The sequence below is a fragment of the Adiantum capillus-veneris genome, chromosome 19 (assembly GCF_014529385.1).
Source record: "Adiantum capillus-veneris isolate H3 chromosome 19, ASM1452938v2, whole genome shotgun sequence".
Classification (NCBI taxonomy): Eukaryota; Viridiplantae; Streptophyta; class Polypodiopsida; order Polypodiales; family Pteridaceae; genus Adiantum; species Adiantum capillus-veneris.
Window position 1 is genome coordinate 46,620,145 of NC_140949.1, and position 13,549 is coordinate 46,633,693.

A 13,549-nucleotide genomic window follows, 5' to 3' on the forward strand; every position below is an offset into this window, starting at 1 on the left:
TCACGGTAGTGCAATGTAATGCTAGAAATAAAGTGTTTTCAAAAAATGTAGAGAACCTACATAGGAAATTTTAGATGAAGGTTTTTACAGTGCTCAAGGGTCCACTTTTCCCACCTTCGAATTGAAATTTAGAATTTAATTCCAAAATCTAAATTTAGAGGTAAATTTCAAAATTTGTTGGTGGGACGGAGGGTGTTTTGGAGTACTTAGACCGCCAAATTCCCAGTTGAGTGTGGAGTGAACCCTACTAGGGTTCACATTTTTTGGGAGAACTCTAAGTTGCAAGACAAGCCAAAGCATAGATCTTGCAATCTTTGATGGAGATCGATGTAGGAGTCTCATGAATGGAGATGGCGCAACAGGTGGGCATGCAATCACCCTTCTCATAGCAAAAAAGCCCTGATTCATCTGTATCTCATGGACCTCCATTTGGTTCTGCTAAAGTTCCTTGCGGCCATGGTGATGCTCCCTTGCTCTACCAAGCATTTGAATTGCATCTCATGCATGCTGCCCTCCCTTCTCGGGGGGTTCACTATGTGTAAAACTACCATATCATGTGCGTGCAAGCCATGTTTGTAAAACCCCTTATCTATGAATTTTGTTAGGAATATAATGTACCCTTTTCTTTTAAAATCTGTAAGTTTTTTTCAAATTTGAAAAAATAATGGCCTTTTGTATATATATTTCTGTAAGTTTCAAGAACTTTAAATACCCTTCTCTTGAACTCACGTGATAGGTTACATTTTTATTAGGTGACCTCCCCGGGCCTCCCTTGCTCATCTTCTTCCTCTAACCTTACCCATATCTTATTTTCTTCTCTTTCCCCATTCTTGCTACTTATTCAGCCAATCTTTGCGTCTGTCACACATACATGAGAGAGAGAGAGAGAGAGAGAGAGAGAGAGAGAGAGAGAGAGAGAGAGAGAGAGAAGGAGGCAAAAGAGGCGGCCTGCTTCTTTGGTGTTGAGGTATGTGGCTTCTTTCTTGCAGAAGGCATGCAACAGTTCTTGCCCTCCAAATGCTCCTTGCCTCTGCAAGGCCGCGTCATGTGAGCTTGTTAGTAGCTCACTTGGTGCTCCAGCTTCTTGGGTCTTGAGGAATCGAGGAGAAATGCTGTGTTTGGAGTCTGCCCAGCCACTACAAGCTGCTATGGCCCAGGGCGTCCTTAGTTTCACGGTTGAGTATGGGATCTCAAGAGCCTGTGTTGGTTCTTCAGGGCCACTTTTTTTCTACGCTCACGTTTTGTGATTCTTCCGAAGACATTTTTGATAGAGCTTTAAATAGGGCTCACATCTCTTATATTGTGATTGCCCTGAAATTGTGGTAATATTGCATCAGATGGGAGTGCCCAGGTGATTGACAGCTAGTTGGGGGATATTTGTAAATGATTTGTTAGTTTTGAGTCTTAAAGTCTCCTTGTTTTTGTTTTGAGAGTTGTAGCAGTGTCGAAAAAATGTTGGGACTTACAATAACCTCTTATTTATTGTACTGAGGAAAAAAACCATATGTTCCAAAAAAAAAAAGGTATTCCATTAAGAAGTCAAAGATAGCAAAGAAGCTGTTGCTTGCTCCAATAGCCGGAATAAGAAAGATATCAGATCTCTTTCCGACTTCAAATCAGAGCAAGGTTAGAAATGAAATGCAAAATGAATTCTTCTTCACGTAACATGTAGCATCCCAAAATCTTTTGGTTTATAAGGATGCAGCGATAAATTTAGAGGTAGAATTGTAACTTTTTTAGCATTGGACATTGCATTACTAAGATTTTATCTGTTGTATTTGGGAATGTGCTCACTCCTTCGTCCATCATTCACTCCATGCTTGTAGGCACTTCAACCTTGTTTAGTTCATGGGCTAGTCAAGTGATCTATGTCGATACTTTGATCTGGTTTGTGTCCCTGTTGATATCATAGTTACAAGGAAACTCTTCGGGGCCTATCGGATCGAAAACTCTGTTTCCAAAGTCCTTGGTTCCCGGTTTTTGTTTTGTTGTTTCTTTGGGGAGTTTGAAATGTTTTATAATAATATACATATATATAGACATTTTGAAATTGTTGTAGTGAAATGAGCAAACCGTTTTCATCTCCGATGGCTTTGTTCATCTTGTTCCTGTTTCCTCTTCTAGGCGACTATGGTTGATATTTCAAAGACATCGGTGGATGCATTCTTTTCAATTATTGTAGTGTTTGTAGATTTCTTTTTCTGGAAGTTCAATGACAAATGTTTGTATGTTGCTTCTTTGGAAGTTCTATGACAATGATGGAATTCTTAGTCCAGGCATGTCAAGATTGAACATCTGCTTGGTGCTCTTTAGGTGTAATCACTTTCATTTAGTGTGATCTATGCGTAGGATTTCTTGTAAGCATTCTTTTTCTGATATCTATGGTAGGGATAGGGGTTTTTCCTAGCATGGCTATCTCTGGGGTGAGCTGTCGAACTGCTTCGTCATCTCCCGCATCTGGGCCGTGCCAGCCTAGATTTTTTTACCACATTAGAGGTTGCTACTCCCACCTCCTACGAGAGGAGAACTAGCAACCAATTGGTGAGCGTCTCGCCCTTGCGGGCCTTTCACTTGAGTGGCACGTGATGGAGGTCCTGTTGGCAGTAAGGGTTTTCTCAGCTCGGGCTTGGCTTCCCTTTTTGAGCCTGGTCCCTTAGTGGATCTACTGGTTGTAGTATTTTGTGGTGATGAACTGGTCTGGACTTTTCTTTCTGTTGGTGCTCAAATTCTGGTCCGCTGATGCTCGCCTTGGTGAATCTAGGTTTTGTGGCTTTTTGTGGAGGTTCTCTGAGGCAAGCGGCTAGCTGGTGGCAGCGGCTCCGTCCTGGTGGCACCTTTGGGAGCTTCTGTTGGTGATGGGGACGATGGGACCCACCTGTTCAGCTTTTTTATGGTTATTTCTCCTCCTTCGCCTTTCGTTCTTCTCTAGGATTTTATCTGTCAAGGGTGGCTCCCATGTTAGCCATTATAACATTTTGACGATGGCTCTAAGTGGTGGTAGCTTGAGGGTGTTTTTTGCATGGGGTGGCAGGCCATGTTGAATCAATGGCAACCCTTGGTTTCTCTTGCTCAATGGGTTATCTCTTGATGTCTATTGAGTCTGATGGGTTGTAGTTTGTTAATCTGACTCTCTCGCTCGATATGAGTAAGGTCTTTTTGTAAATAGTTTGCTTTCTCATATATAACTCACAATTTCTGAGACTTGAAAAGAAAAAGGAATTCTTGTAAGCATAAGTCTTGGATTTTAAGCAAAGGTTATTCTGTTGGTGTAGCAAGATCCAAGGAAAAATTGATCTGTAAACTCAAGATGCTGGCCATGTGTTGTTCTAAAGGGGGTAATTGGGAGTAGAATACATGGACACTTGGTGGTATTTATGACCTTTTAACATATGCAACAATGTAGAAAACTTCTTGTATGTCCTCATAAGCTATTCTATTGGATGTGTTTTGATAGAAACTAGTAACAAAGTTTGTGTTTTATCAATCTAATCCAATTGCTTGCTTGTGGAAGCTTGCCGTAAAGCCACATTGTGCGTAGGACTTAAAACCCCAGTCAATACACTAGCAATTGAATTGGCAGTAGGACTTAGAATGCCTACAAAAGAAAGGAGGATTCTTGAAACATGAAATACAAATTCCTCAAGAGGAGTCTTACCATAGCCCGAGCGAGATTTTTCGAGCAAGCTACAATGCGAGCAATCTCTAGAAGCTAGAAAACATCTATTAACAAGTTTTCAATACAATATCTATTACTTTTACAAGACTCTAGATAATAGAGAAGATTGCAAGTTTCTTCATTGTCTCAATATCCTCTTTTTCTTGGCATGATGGATTTGCTACAGCATGATTTGTGTATGACAGATGAGCGTCCAAAAGGCAATTGCAAATAGCCTAAAACAAGTAAAATTTTCAGCCTTGAGACAATACATTAATCAGCTAATTTCAACTAGTGTATGAGCCCGATAAACCATTGATTTCAGCCAAAAAATCAACAACCATTTCATAAAGGGGTATCACCTCAGAGAGTCTTACTTTCAAGCAAGCTCTAAACCGGACTAAATATCTTCGCAAAACTATAACCTATGCAAGATTGGAGTATTCACGAGCATATCCAAACCGCATTAAAGAAAACATTCAACATGAGCATCCAAGCTTAAGGAGTGGAGAATCAAGAACAATCACATATTTTAAAGACAATTGCAAAATGAATTCTAGAAGCTGTAATGCTTTCACTATGTCATAGATGATTGAAAGACTGAATGTTTACATTAAGCTTAAGATTTTTATAATTCCATATATCTGTTGACAATAAGACCACAACCAATCTATCTAACCACAAGAATTGTCAGATCATTTATAGCTACAATGACCAAGAATTCACATTCATCATCGATAAAGATATTGCGTCGTGGAACGCTCTCATGCACCCTAAGATCATAACGTGTATCCGTCACCATGCGTTGAGCCATTGTGTTGTGGAACGCTCTCATGCACCCTAAGATCATAACGTGTATCCATTACCATGCGCTGAGCCAATGCCTCTGCATAGACCGATAATGCACTTCCAAAAAACAAGACAATGTCAAGAAAAATAACCATAAACACCCAAACATAATCAACATCATATGGCATCATCACAAAAAGAGCCATACAACTCACAAAAATATGTGATATAAAAGTTTACAATACTACCAACAACATAAAAGCAATGTTCTAAAACAAGAAACGGAAGCCTCACTAGCTGTCAAAGATGTTAACACATGAGGGCACGTCACCCTCATCATCAAAGTCGAGAGATGTAGAGGCCTCCTCTTTGCTCCGCATTTTTTCTTGGAGTAAAGGCAAAACATATCCAGTAATAAGTGGCTCATCAACATCAATTGCTACACATGCCCGTCCAGTAGCCAAGCAAGCCCGCAACACTAGAGCAATACCACACCCAAGCTCCAAGCAAATCCCACTATGTGGACAAAGCAACTCCACAAAACAAGCCATGAAAGCTGAGCTCCATTGTTGCCCACCTCGCAAGGGATCTCCCGACGGTGATCGTGCCTGTGAAAGCATCGGTAGATGATGCACCATAAAAGAGTCCAAGGGCTGAATGCCGAGACTGGAGAAAAGAACCTGGCTCTCTAATAAAAAAACATGTCGAATGAGTAGCTACTCTGTGCACCATAAAGAGCATAGAGCAATGGCACTCCAATAGAAGACACGCATTTGTGACAAATGGAGAAAAATAAGAGTGAGTGGATAAGGAATGCAAACACAATCACGTACCTCAATGTGACCACCAAAGCTCTCCATGTAATCGTACGCGTCGTGATGTATCACTACAATGCGTCGATGGACCACCATCTGTGAAGCTTGACAAAATCTCTCAACCCAACCAATAGCATCACCTGTATGTCAAACAAAAAGGTAATACACAACAATCTTTAAGACATTTTCTCACAAAGCATGTGAAAATGAAACGCGGACCGATTTTAAGGTAACATGTGAAGAAACACACCTGCCATGGACACCATGATTAGCAACCAGCCTGCATCGGCCAATGTCAAAAATGACAGGTGAATCCCAGCACGCACATGCTCCTCCATAAGCAAGTCCCAAGATGGACCAGAGGACAATCCAGAATGGGAGCCTCCGAATGGGAGGTCCAAAAAGATCAAATCAGTTGCCTAAGGTACACTCTTACCTCCTCGAGTGTATGAAAAAGGAGAATTGGTCACACGAGACATAAAATCATGGACTGGTATCCAACGTGGACGACGCACTTGAGCTTTGAAAGCTGCTACAATCTCAATATAGTCACCATGGATGGCCATACAACGTGTCTCCAAAGCAGCAAAAGAAGCAAGACTAGGAGAATGCAAAGGATATATGAAGCTCAAGGTGCGACGCACAATATCAAAGCCAGGAGTAGCTGAGAAATCAAAGTAAAAACAAATAAATTGCAAGTACTAAAGAAGCAAGCCAAGAATGCATCTAGAACACAATGGCTCACTCTCATCACGAACAATCTCCTCTGTGGTAGTAGTATCATCAACATGCTCCTTTCCCTTTTGGGAAGCATGTGAAGCTACAAGAAGGTAAATGACACATATGAATGTATGCAAAAGCATAGAGAAAGCAAAAGGTAAATATATAGCATAATTAATACCTGTTACACCCACATTTACATCTTGCTGCGGTAAAATCACTGTAGCAAAACCACGGGGAGGTACCACTTGAGCCGAAATCTGAGAAGGTATCCTTGTGACCTCGGGAATATGAAATTCCCCTGAATCTTCCCGAATAGCATCATGGATCTCTCTCTCTCTCGCATCAGCAAGTGTCCTCGCTCCATGTCAACCCACCAAGGACATGTCTCTATCTCGAACGAAGAGAGTGTATGAAGTGCCAAAGTATACATGGAGGAATCCTCTGGAGACAATTGAGTCCACTGCCTTACTGAGAAAGGAAGAGAAAGTAATAGTTTCTTGGAGACCAAGAAGGATAGAAACCTATGAAAAAAAGGACAGATTAATAACATTGCAAAGCATACACTCACAGACACACAGTCTAAAAAACCTCTACCTGTATGCTAAGCGTTGAGCTGCCATACGCAAGTAGTCAATTTCCTTTTTTAGTGCTTTCTTTTGTGCATCTTTTGTCTTTGCCTCAAGAGAGACCTCTTGTGGAAAAAGGTATGGCCTAGCTTCAAACTTCACCTCCTCAAAATAGGCAGCTAGCGTACAATCATGTGGCAATGCTGCTACACCAGGCAGCTCAAAGAAGTGTGATGAAAGCTGCAATGTCCTCTCATAGGCACGTGACAAGAAACCCTCTCTACGAAGCCAACTATAAGTACATAAAAGATTAGTACAAGACACTACATACACTAAAGAATCTTTGACCAAAATAGCTAGAGCACACTTACGTGCGAAAGGCGTGATCCCCTTTTTTCAAACCATAGGCTGCTCTATTTACCTTGTAAGCCTCTAGCAATCCTAGCCAAGTTATTTTACTCGGAATTGGGGCATCTGCCAAAGCTATCAAATTAAGCTTTTCCAATGTAGCCCAGCTTTCAATTCCCCACTTCAAGCCCATAACCTTTGCTAGCCAATCGGTTCCCAAGTTTGGATCCACAATATTGAGCAGCTTAACAAACAAAATAATACAATCAATAAAAATATATACATAATCTAGAAGAAGTAAGCAATGGCATACCTTGCCAATTTTATCAGAGAACTTTGTAGTGAGATCTTGCTGAATTTGTTTCTCACGTTTCTTAAATTCTTTCTCTAACAAACTGTGCCTCGATTGATGCAATCTCTTATCTTTCTCTTTGGACATTCGTACCTTCAAAAAATTGTCGTTTATTTAGTTCAACAACAAGAGTTTTATGAATGAACTAAAGAATATGAAAGGGTTTTATGAATGAACAATAAGAAAGAAAAGTAATTCTTACATCGTACACCAATCTTGCCAAGTATCTTCGTGTCAAAGGGTACCATGGCTTAGCTCCTTTTGAGTACTTTCTACGCACTTCAGCAATAAGAGCTTGATCTTGCATCGACAACCCTTTTAAATACACTTCATGATCAGCAGCACAGATATGTGTCATATTTACAATCTCATCTCGCAAGTGGCAAGCAACTAGAGCATGTGTGTTCATGCTAAAAGACATAGAGATTATTACTTATAAAAGCTTTGGGAACAAAGCTTATGAGCTAAGCAAAATTTAAAAACATAAAGCAACTTACAAATTCATCCATTGCAAGCTACTCAACAAAGCAATCTCAGGAACCTTTGTGGGGTCTATAATGGTGCAAAGAACCCTGCAATGCTTCTCTTTGCAAGTTGAAAATTTCTCCCGAATGGCAGCTATCCATGCCACAGTACGGTGGTTTCCCTCCCATACATAAAACATTTGATTGGACAAATCTTTAAGCCTTGTATCTTTCCTTAGTTCACTTTCAAACTCCTCATTAACTTCAATCCAAAATGGATCCCAATTTGCCTTAATTTCATCTAAGTTTCCAAAACATAAAATTAGTATTCACACACTAACTCAAAAAATGCTATCCATAGAGTTAGTACCTTTCCAGTGAGAGCCGAAACTTCCTTCTTACATGTCCACACCGAGACAATAAATGCTCCCTTGTCCTGCATGTAGCCCTCCTTGGTAAAAGAAGCCTTCAATCCACTAAGATCATCTCTAAGTCCTCTTACTCTAGCATAGGGAATCAATCTGCACAATGGGATTGGAGGGCAAAGCAACTGAACAACCTTGTGCTAGTCATGACATCAGCACCGCTATACATAAAAAGCTTTTGCTCATCTTCATCCTCTTCTTCTATTGTGGCTGTGACCTCGCCTGTCATCCTCCAAGGGACTATTTGCATAGCATTTTCAGCAGGAGCAAGAGTACCATCAACCTCATGCGCTGAGCCCTAACCAATTTCAGAGGAGACTATTTCTTCTTCTTGTGTATCCAATTCTTCTGTCATTTGTGTTGCAGAAACTATGGATACTTCGTCAACTTCCAAGATTCCAGACCTTGAGAAATCATTTGGTGACTTTCAAGTGAAACAGAAACAAAACCTCCTTCATATTTAGAGAAACATTACAATCTATAACATTATACGCAAAGAATCGAGAGAACCTTTGAACTTTCAAAAAATGTAAATCCCGAAAAACAAAACTCTTGACCAACTATGTTGTCTCACCTATGCAAGGGCCGTCCACGTTTTTCCCTTTTTCCTGATGTTCCATCTGCAGACTTTCTTCTGGAAGATCCTTTTCCGGCCATTGAAACTACCTTCTCAAAGGCAATTACTATGTTAGTTTTGTAAATGCATGATGGCTTCAGAGGGCATATTTCCAACATTCATCAATGGGTGGTATAACAAGTCACCCAACAACACACTAGTATTTACTCTGTTCGATCTACTTTCTGCTTAGTAGTTCCAATGACTTGCCAAAACACGTATACATACACTTCAATCCGAGAAATAGAATATATACATTAAAGGATTAAAGAGCTATGACAAAATATAACAGTTAATAAAGTTCCCCAAGCATCTCTTTACAAGACACCAAACCCATCTTTGAGTAGCTATCATCATGAGGAACTTGAAGCTTGTCATCTGTTAAGAGAACTTGTCGCTAATAAGTTAAGGTTGTGCCGATCGCTAAGCTCAAAAACTTAGGAAGGCTTGAGAGAAAAGTTTAAGCTCTAAGCTAGTCCTTATCTTCACGAACAAAAACAAATTTCTGAGGATGATACTACCTTTTTTTGTTTAAGCTTCCTCACATTAGAGCTTACAAATTATAGAAAAAACCTGGAAAGTTCTACCTCAATGATTTTCTTCGCCCCGCAGCAGGGATGTTAGCGCTGACGTAAGGAAGTTCCAAGCTGGAGTTCTGAATGCCACCGAGCCTGTCTCAAGGAACTCGCTCAAGCTGTAGCAGGACTACTTGTCTGCCTCAAGTACCCTGCGCCACTGCAGGGGAGTTAGGGACTGTTCTGAGATGGCTTATAATCCGCCTCAAACACCAAGAACTGCTGCAGTGAACGAATCGAAAATTGCCTGTAGCACCTTGTGCCGCCGCAGGTAGTTTAGGGTAGCTGTTTCAATCCAGCTCATGGACCTCGCGGCACCGTATGGGTGCTTTGGACAGTACAGTAGCCGAAGCACTGCAGTTTTCATAAGGACCACACAACGCCCCAGGGTAGTTAAAGGAAGAAATGGACAGTTTTAATCAGCCTCATGCACCTCGCGGCGCCGTAGGGGATCTTGGGACAGTTTGTGAGCCGAAGCAAGGCAGTTCGGGTAAGCATCTCGCGGTGCCGCAGGAGAGTTCCAAGGAAGAAACGCCGTTGTCGAAGACCATTATCCAAATGTTTTTTAATGAATAATTAAAACTGGCTTAACAGTCTCGCGGCGACGCAATATATAATCCACGTGTTATATTTATCTGCCTCAAGTGCCTTCTACTGTATGTTTAATTTGCCTCAAGAGCCTCGCGGCGACGCATACCCTAATCTAGGCGTTATTTATATAAATAGAATTCGTGGAAATTCTCAAAATATCCCTCAAATTTTAAAATTCCCAAAATACTACCCATTTTTTATCAAAAAATTCCCTTCAAATATTTCTTAATTTCCAAAACACCCCTAGATAGGAGACTAACCATCTCCAAAGACAATTTTTTTTTTAGCTTTTCATAAGAAGACTGATTGTATATCATTGTGAGCTGTCAAAACGAGAATAATTTGAGCTAGTTATGTAGGCGTTGACGATGAATTGCCTCATTATTTTTTGCAAAAAAATGCCTTTTAGAGCTAGCTAATTCATGAGAAATTATTTGTAAAGCAATCAAAAAAGGATCTCAATTGTCAAAACGAATAAACTCTAAACAATCCAGAGTAATCCACCCAAGCCAAACACAATGGTATTTTGGGAATTTTTGAAATTTGAGGGGTATTTTAGAAATTTGCACACATTAGAGGGGTATTTTGGTAATTTTCCTTTTAAAAAAGAAGTTTGTCTCAACAAGCTCGCGGCGACACAGACCATAATCCAAGCAATTTTAAAAAGATTGAATAATGTTATTACTTTGCAACGCCATCACTGAAATGTGATAAATATGCTTGAATGCATTTTTAAGTTGTTGATAGCTTTTTTGATGGGCGATAGCTTAAGGCCTGTACATGGTGGGTGGGTTGGGTATTAGGTGGCTTCGTGAAAATTTATGAGAGCATCCTTGCAATCATGTCCGCATTTAGGGGTAGGTACTATGTGGCTTTGTGACAATTTATGGGAGCATCCCACCAATCATGTCCGCATCTAGAAAGTGCATGCACAGAGCAATGAGTGAATAGCCTATTTCTCAATAGGCTTGGGACAATGCATGTAGTATTTCAAGCGTTTTTAATTTGAAATAAAATATACTGCAATAATAATTATTGTTGGAGACAAAACTTGAGCAATTTTAAACTCTATAAATCAAAATCTCTTGCTTTGTAATTTTGTCTTGCCGTCTAAGCTGGATATCTGGTCAAATTCATTAAAGGCCGTTTCATAACGCCAAGCACTCATTACAATATTCATTAAAAGGTGTTTCATAAAGCCATTGTGATAGATTAATTCAAGCCGTTTTTTGATGTGACTGATCGCATCACCATGGATGTTATGTTGTAGACTTCACTATTTTTTGAGCTGGAGACAATATCATACACCTTTGCACAACTTCTCCCTGCAAAATTTCTGCCTGTAGCACGTGGAGACAAAACTGTAACTTTTTGAAGCAACTTAATGCCTGCAACTTTTTGCCAGTAGAAGTTTCTCGAAACTATAACTTTTTTTACACAACTTTGTAGAAATGGCGAGATACATTACTGTGTATGGGCCAAATCCTAAACAAAAGCTTGTTCTGATGTTCCAACCTAGGATGTTTGAGCTTTCTGTATCTGCAGTGCGACAACACTTTGAGCTTGGAGCTGCTCCATTTAATATTTATCCATTGACACTCAGTGGAGAGAAAATCAAAATGGAAGCTTTACAAAATGCAAATGGAGAAGACGTATTTTTTCTTGATCATGAACACTGCCAGTTTTACAAAGTGCGACCTGTTTTGAAAGAGATTGGGTGTGATGGTAACAAACACTCACCAATCATTTTGGAAGGTGGATCAATGGACAGTATTTCCATTGTGGTTGATATTATATTAAAGTCCATGCCCTTGCAAACTAATATTCATGTGGCCTTGAAGCAAGTAACGGAAGTCATCAAAACTATGGAATTGCCCACGTATTACAATGGGTATGTTGCATTTGAATTGCCTCCTTCTGGCCATGGGAATGGGATGACCACTACAAGAGGCTATTCATATTAGCGACGCTCACACAGCGACGCTCAAAAAAAAAATTTCCCGGCGTCGCTATGAGCGTCGCAAATTTACAAAGAAATTTGCGACGCTCATAGCGACGCCGGCTGGGCTAAAAAAATAACCGAGCGCGCCCAAAAACTCAGATCTCAGATCTGAGTTTTTCGGCGCCCTCAAGCAAGGAGCAGGTAACGCTCTCCCTCCCTCTCTCTCTCTCTCTCTCTCTCTCTCTCTTTCTTCTCCACACACACACACACACACACACACACGAGGAGAGGAAGGAGAGCCAGGTATGCTCCTTCCCTCTCCTCATTTTCATGTTCCCTTCCCCTCTTTCTCTCTCCCTCTCTCTCTCTCACACACACACACATACACACACACATAGTGTTTTTGAGAGAGAGAGAGAGAGAGAGAGAGAGAGAGAGAGAGAGAGTACAAACATAAACAAAAACGCACACACACATACATAAACAAAGAATGCACACACACATTGAGAGAGGAAAAGAGAGAGAGAGCATACATAAACAAAAAACACACGCATTGAGAGAGGAAAAGAGAGAGAGAACATGCATAAACAAAAAACGCACACATTGAGAGAGGAAAAGAGAGAGAAAACATGCATACGATCCAAAAAAACGCACACACATTGAGAGAGAAACTAATTTAACGTCGTAGGAAACTAATTAAAATTAAAAGACCTAAAGATCTAGCCGACGAGGAGTTGAACTCAAGACCTATTATTCAAGAGGGAAATGGCATAATCAATCTATCATACTTGGCATGGGTGATAGAAAGGTTATACCATTTATCTCTTTTTATTGGCACACACATCCACACACGCGCACACACACAAGAAGAAGAGAGTTATAACGTCGTAGGAAACTATCTTAAAAGACGTTAAAGATTAGGTTAGATGTAGACTTACGTTAAATTAGATTTAGGTTTATTTAAGTTAAATTAAATTAGATTTAGGTTTATTTTTAACTAGATTTACGTTTATTTACGCTAGATTTAGATTTACGTTATATTAGATTAGATTTAGATCTCCATAGACTGCGATGCCTGCATGAAGCGGGTGAAGGAAGCCCTCAATGGAATACCCTAGGTATTGCTGCCTTCACTCATGGTGGGCTCCGTCGATCCAAAAGTACTGGTGAAATGTCTTCACAAGATAGGGAAGAAGGTGGATCTTCAGGGCGGCAAGAGTCACTACATCCCCGACACAATGACCATCTAGACAACCTCTAGTCATTCAACAGCAACTTCAAAGTTAGTAACAAGAGCAAGAACGGTCTAAAGGGCCAATTGCTGTCGTCAGATGTGGATGGAGATGAGGCAGCGTCACCGCCGGAAGTTAACTCTCACATCTTTAGTGATGAGAATGCCAACTCTTGCCGAGTTATGTGAAAAATTATGTGTTAAATCAGTTTTAAGGTTCTTATAATCCCTGTTAGTTTAGTTCTTTGTTTTTAATATAACATAATTTACGTTAGATTTAGATTTATGTTATATTAGATTAGACTTAGGTTTATTTAGGTTTGCCCCCACACACACACACAAGAAGAAGAGAGTTTTAACGTCGTAGGAAACTATCCCAAAAGACGTTAAAGATTAGGTTAGATGTAGACTTATGTTAAATTAGATTTAGGTTTATTTTTAGTTAGATTTACGTTTA

The 13,549-nt window shown here is 40.1% G+C and overlaps 1 protein-coding gene, 1 long non-coding RNA gene and 1 pseudogene across 2 annotated transcripts; 2 read left to right on the forward strand and 1 right to left on the reverse strand.

The window, feature by feature from the left end:
* Positions 1-340: 340 nt before the first annotated feature.
* Positions 341-1,095, forward strand: LOC147433944 (uncharacterized; annotated as a pseudogene).
* Positions 1,096-2,266: 1,171 nt separating this feature from the next.
* On the forward strand, positions 2,267-3,092 carry LOC147433945 (uncharacterized). Its single transcript, XR_015185230.1, has 2 exons — positions 2,267-2,684; positions 2,762-3,092. It is a non-coding gene; the product is annotated as an uncharacterized LOC147433945 (long non-coding RNA).
* Positions 3,093-4,600: 1,508 nt separating this feature from the next.
* On the reverse strand, positions 4,601-9,910 carry LOC147433946 (uncharacterized). The gene is made up of 18 exons (XM_086490564.1): positions 9,585-9,910; positions 9,480-9,488; positions 9,341-9,352; positions 8,712-8,803; positions 8,542-8,561; positions 8,083-8,109; positions 7,746-8,013; positions 7,451-7,658; positions 7,210-7,341; positions 6,920-7,140; positions 6,577-6,840; positions 6,452-6,503; positions 6,161-6,239; positions 6,005-6,079; positions 5,813-5,923; positions 5,510-5,539; positions 5,278-5,399; positions 4,601-5,124 (listed from the first exon to the last, which is right to left on the reverse strand). Exons 1-18 carry the CDS (start codon positions 9,693-9,695, stop codon positions 4,738-4,740), a joined length of 2,220 nt encoding a protein of 739 aa, XP_086346690.1. The 5' UTR covers positions 9,696-9,910; the 3' UTR covers positions 4,601-4,737.
* Between the last annotated feature and the right edge of the window lie 3,639 nt (positions 9,911-13,549).

Coding starts and splice junctions, on each gene's coding strand:
- LOC147433946 (XM_086490564.1), bottom strand. CDS start 9,695: ATGAAAACTGCAGTGCTTCGGCTACTGTACTGTCCAAAGCACCCATAC. Junction 7,342..7,450: donor TGGCAAGATTGGTGTACGAT/GTAAGAATTACT, acceptor AATTTTTTGAAG/GTACGAATGTCCAAAGAGAA. Junction 6,080..6,160: donor TGTAAATGTGGGTGTAACAG/GTATTAATTATG, acceptor ACCTTCTTGTAG/CTTCACATGCTTCCCAAAAG.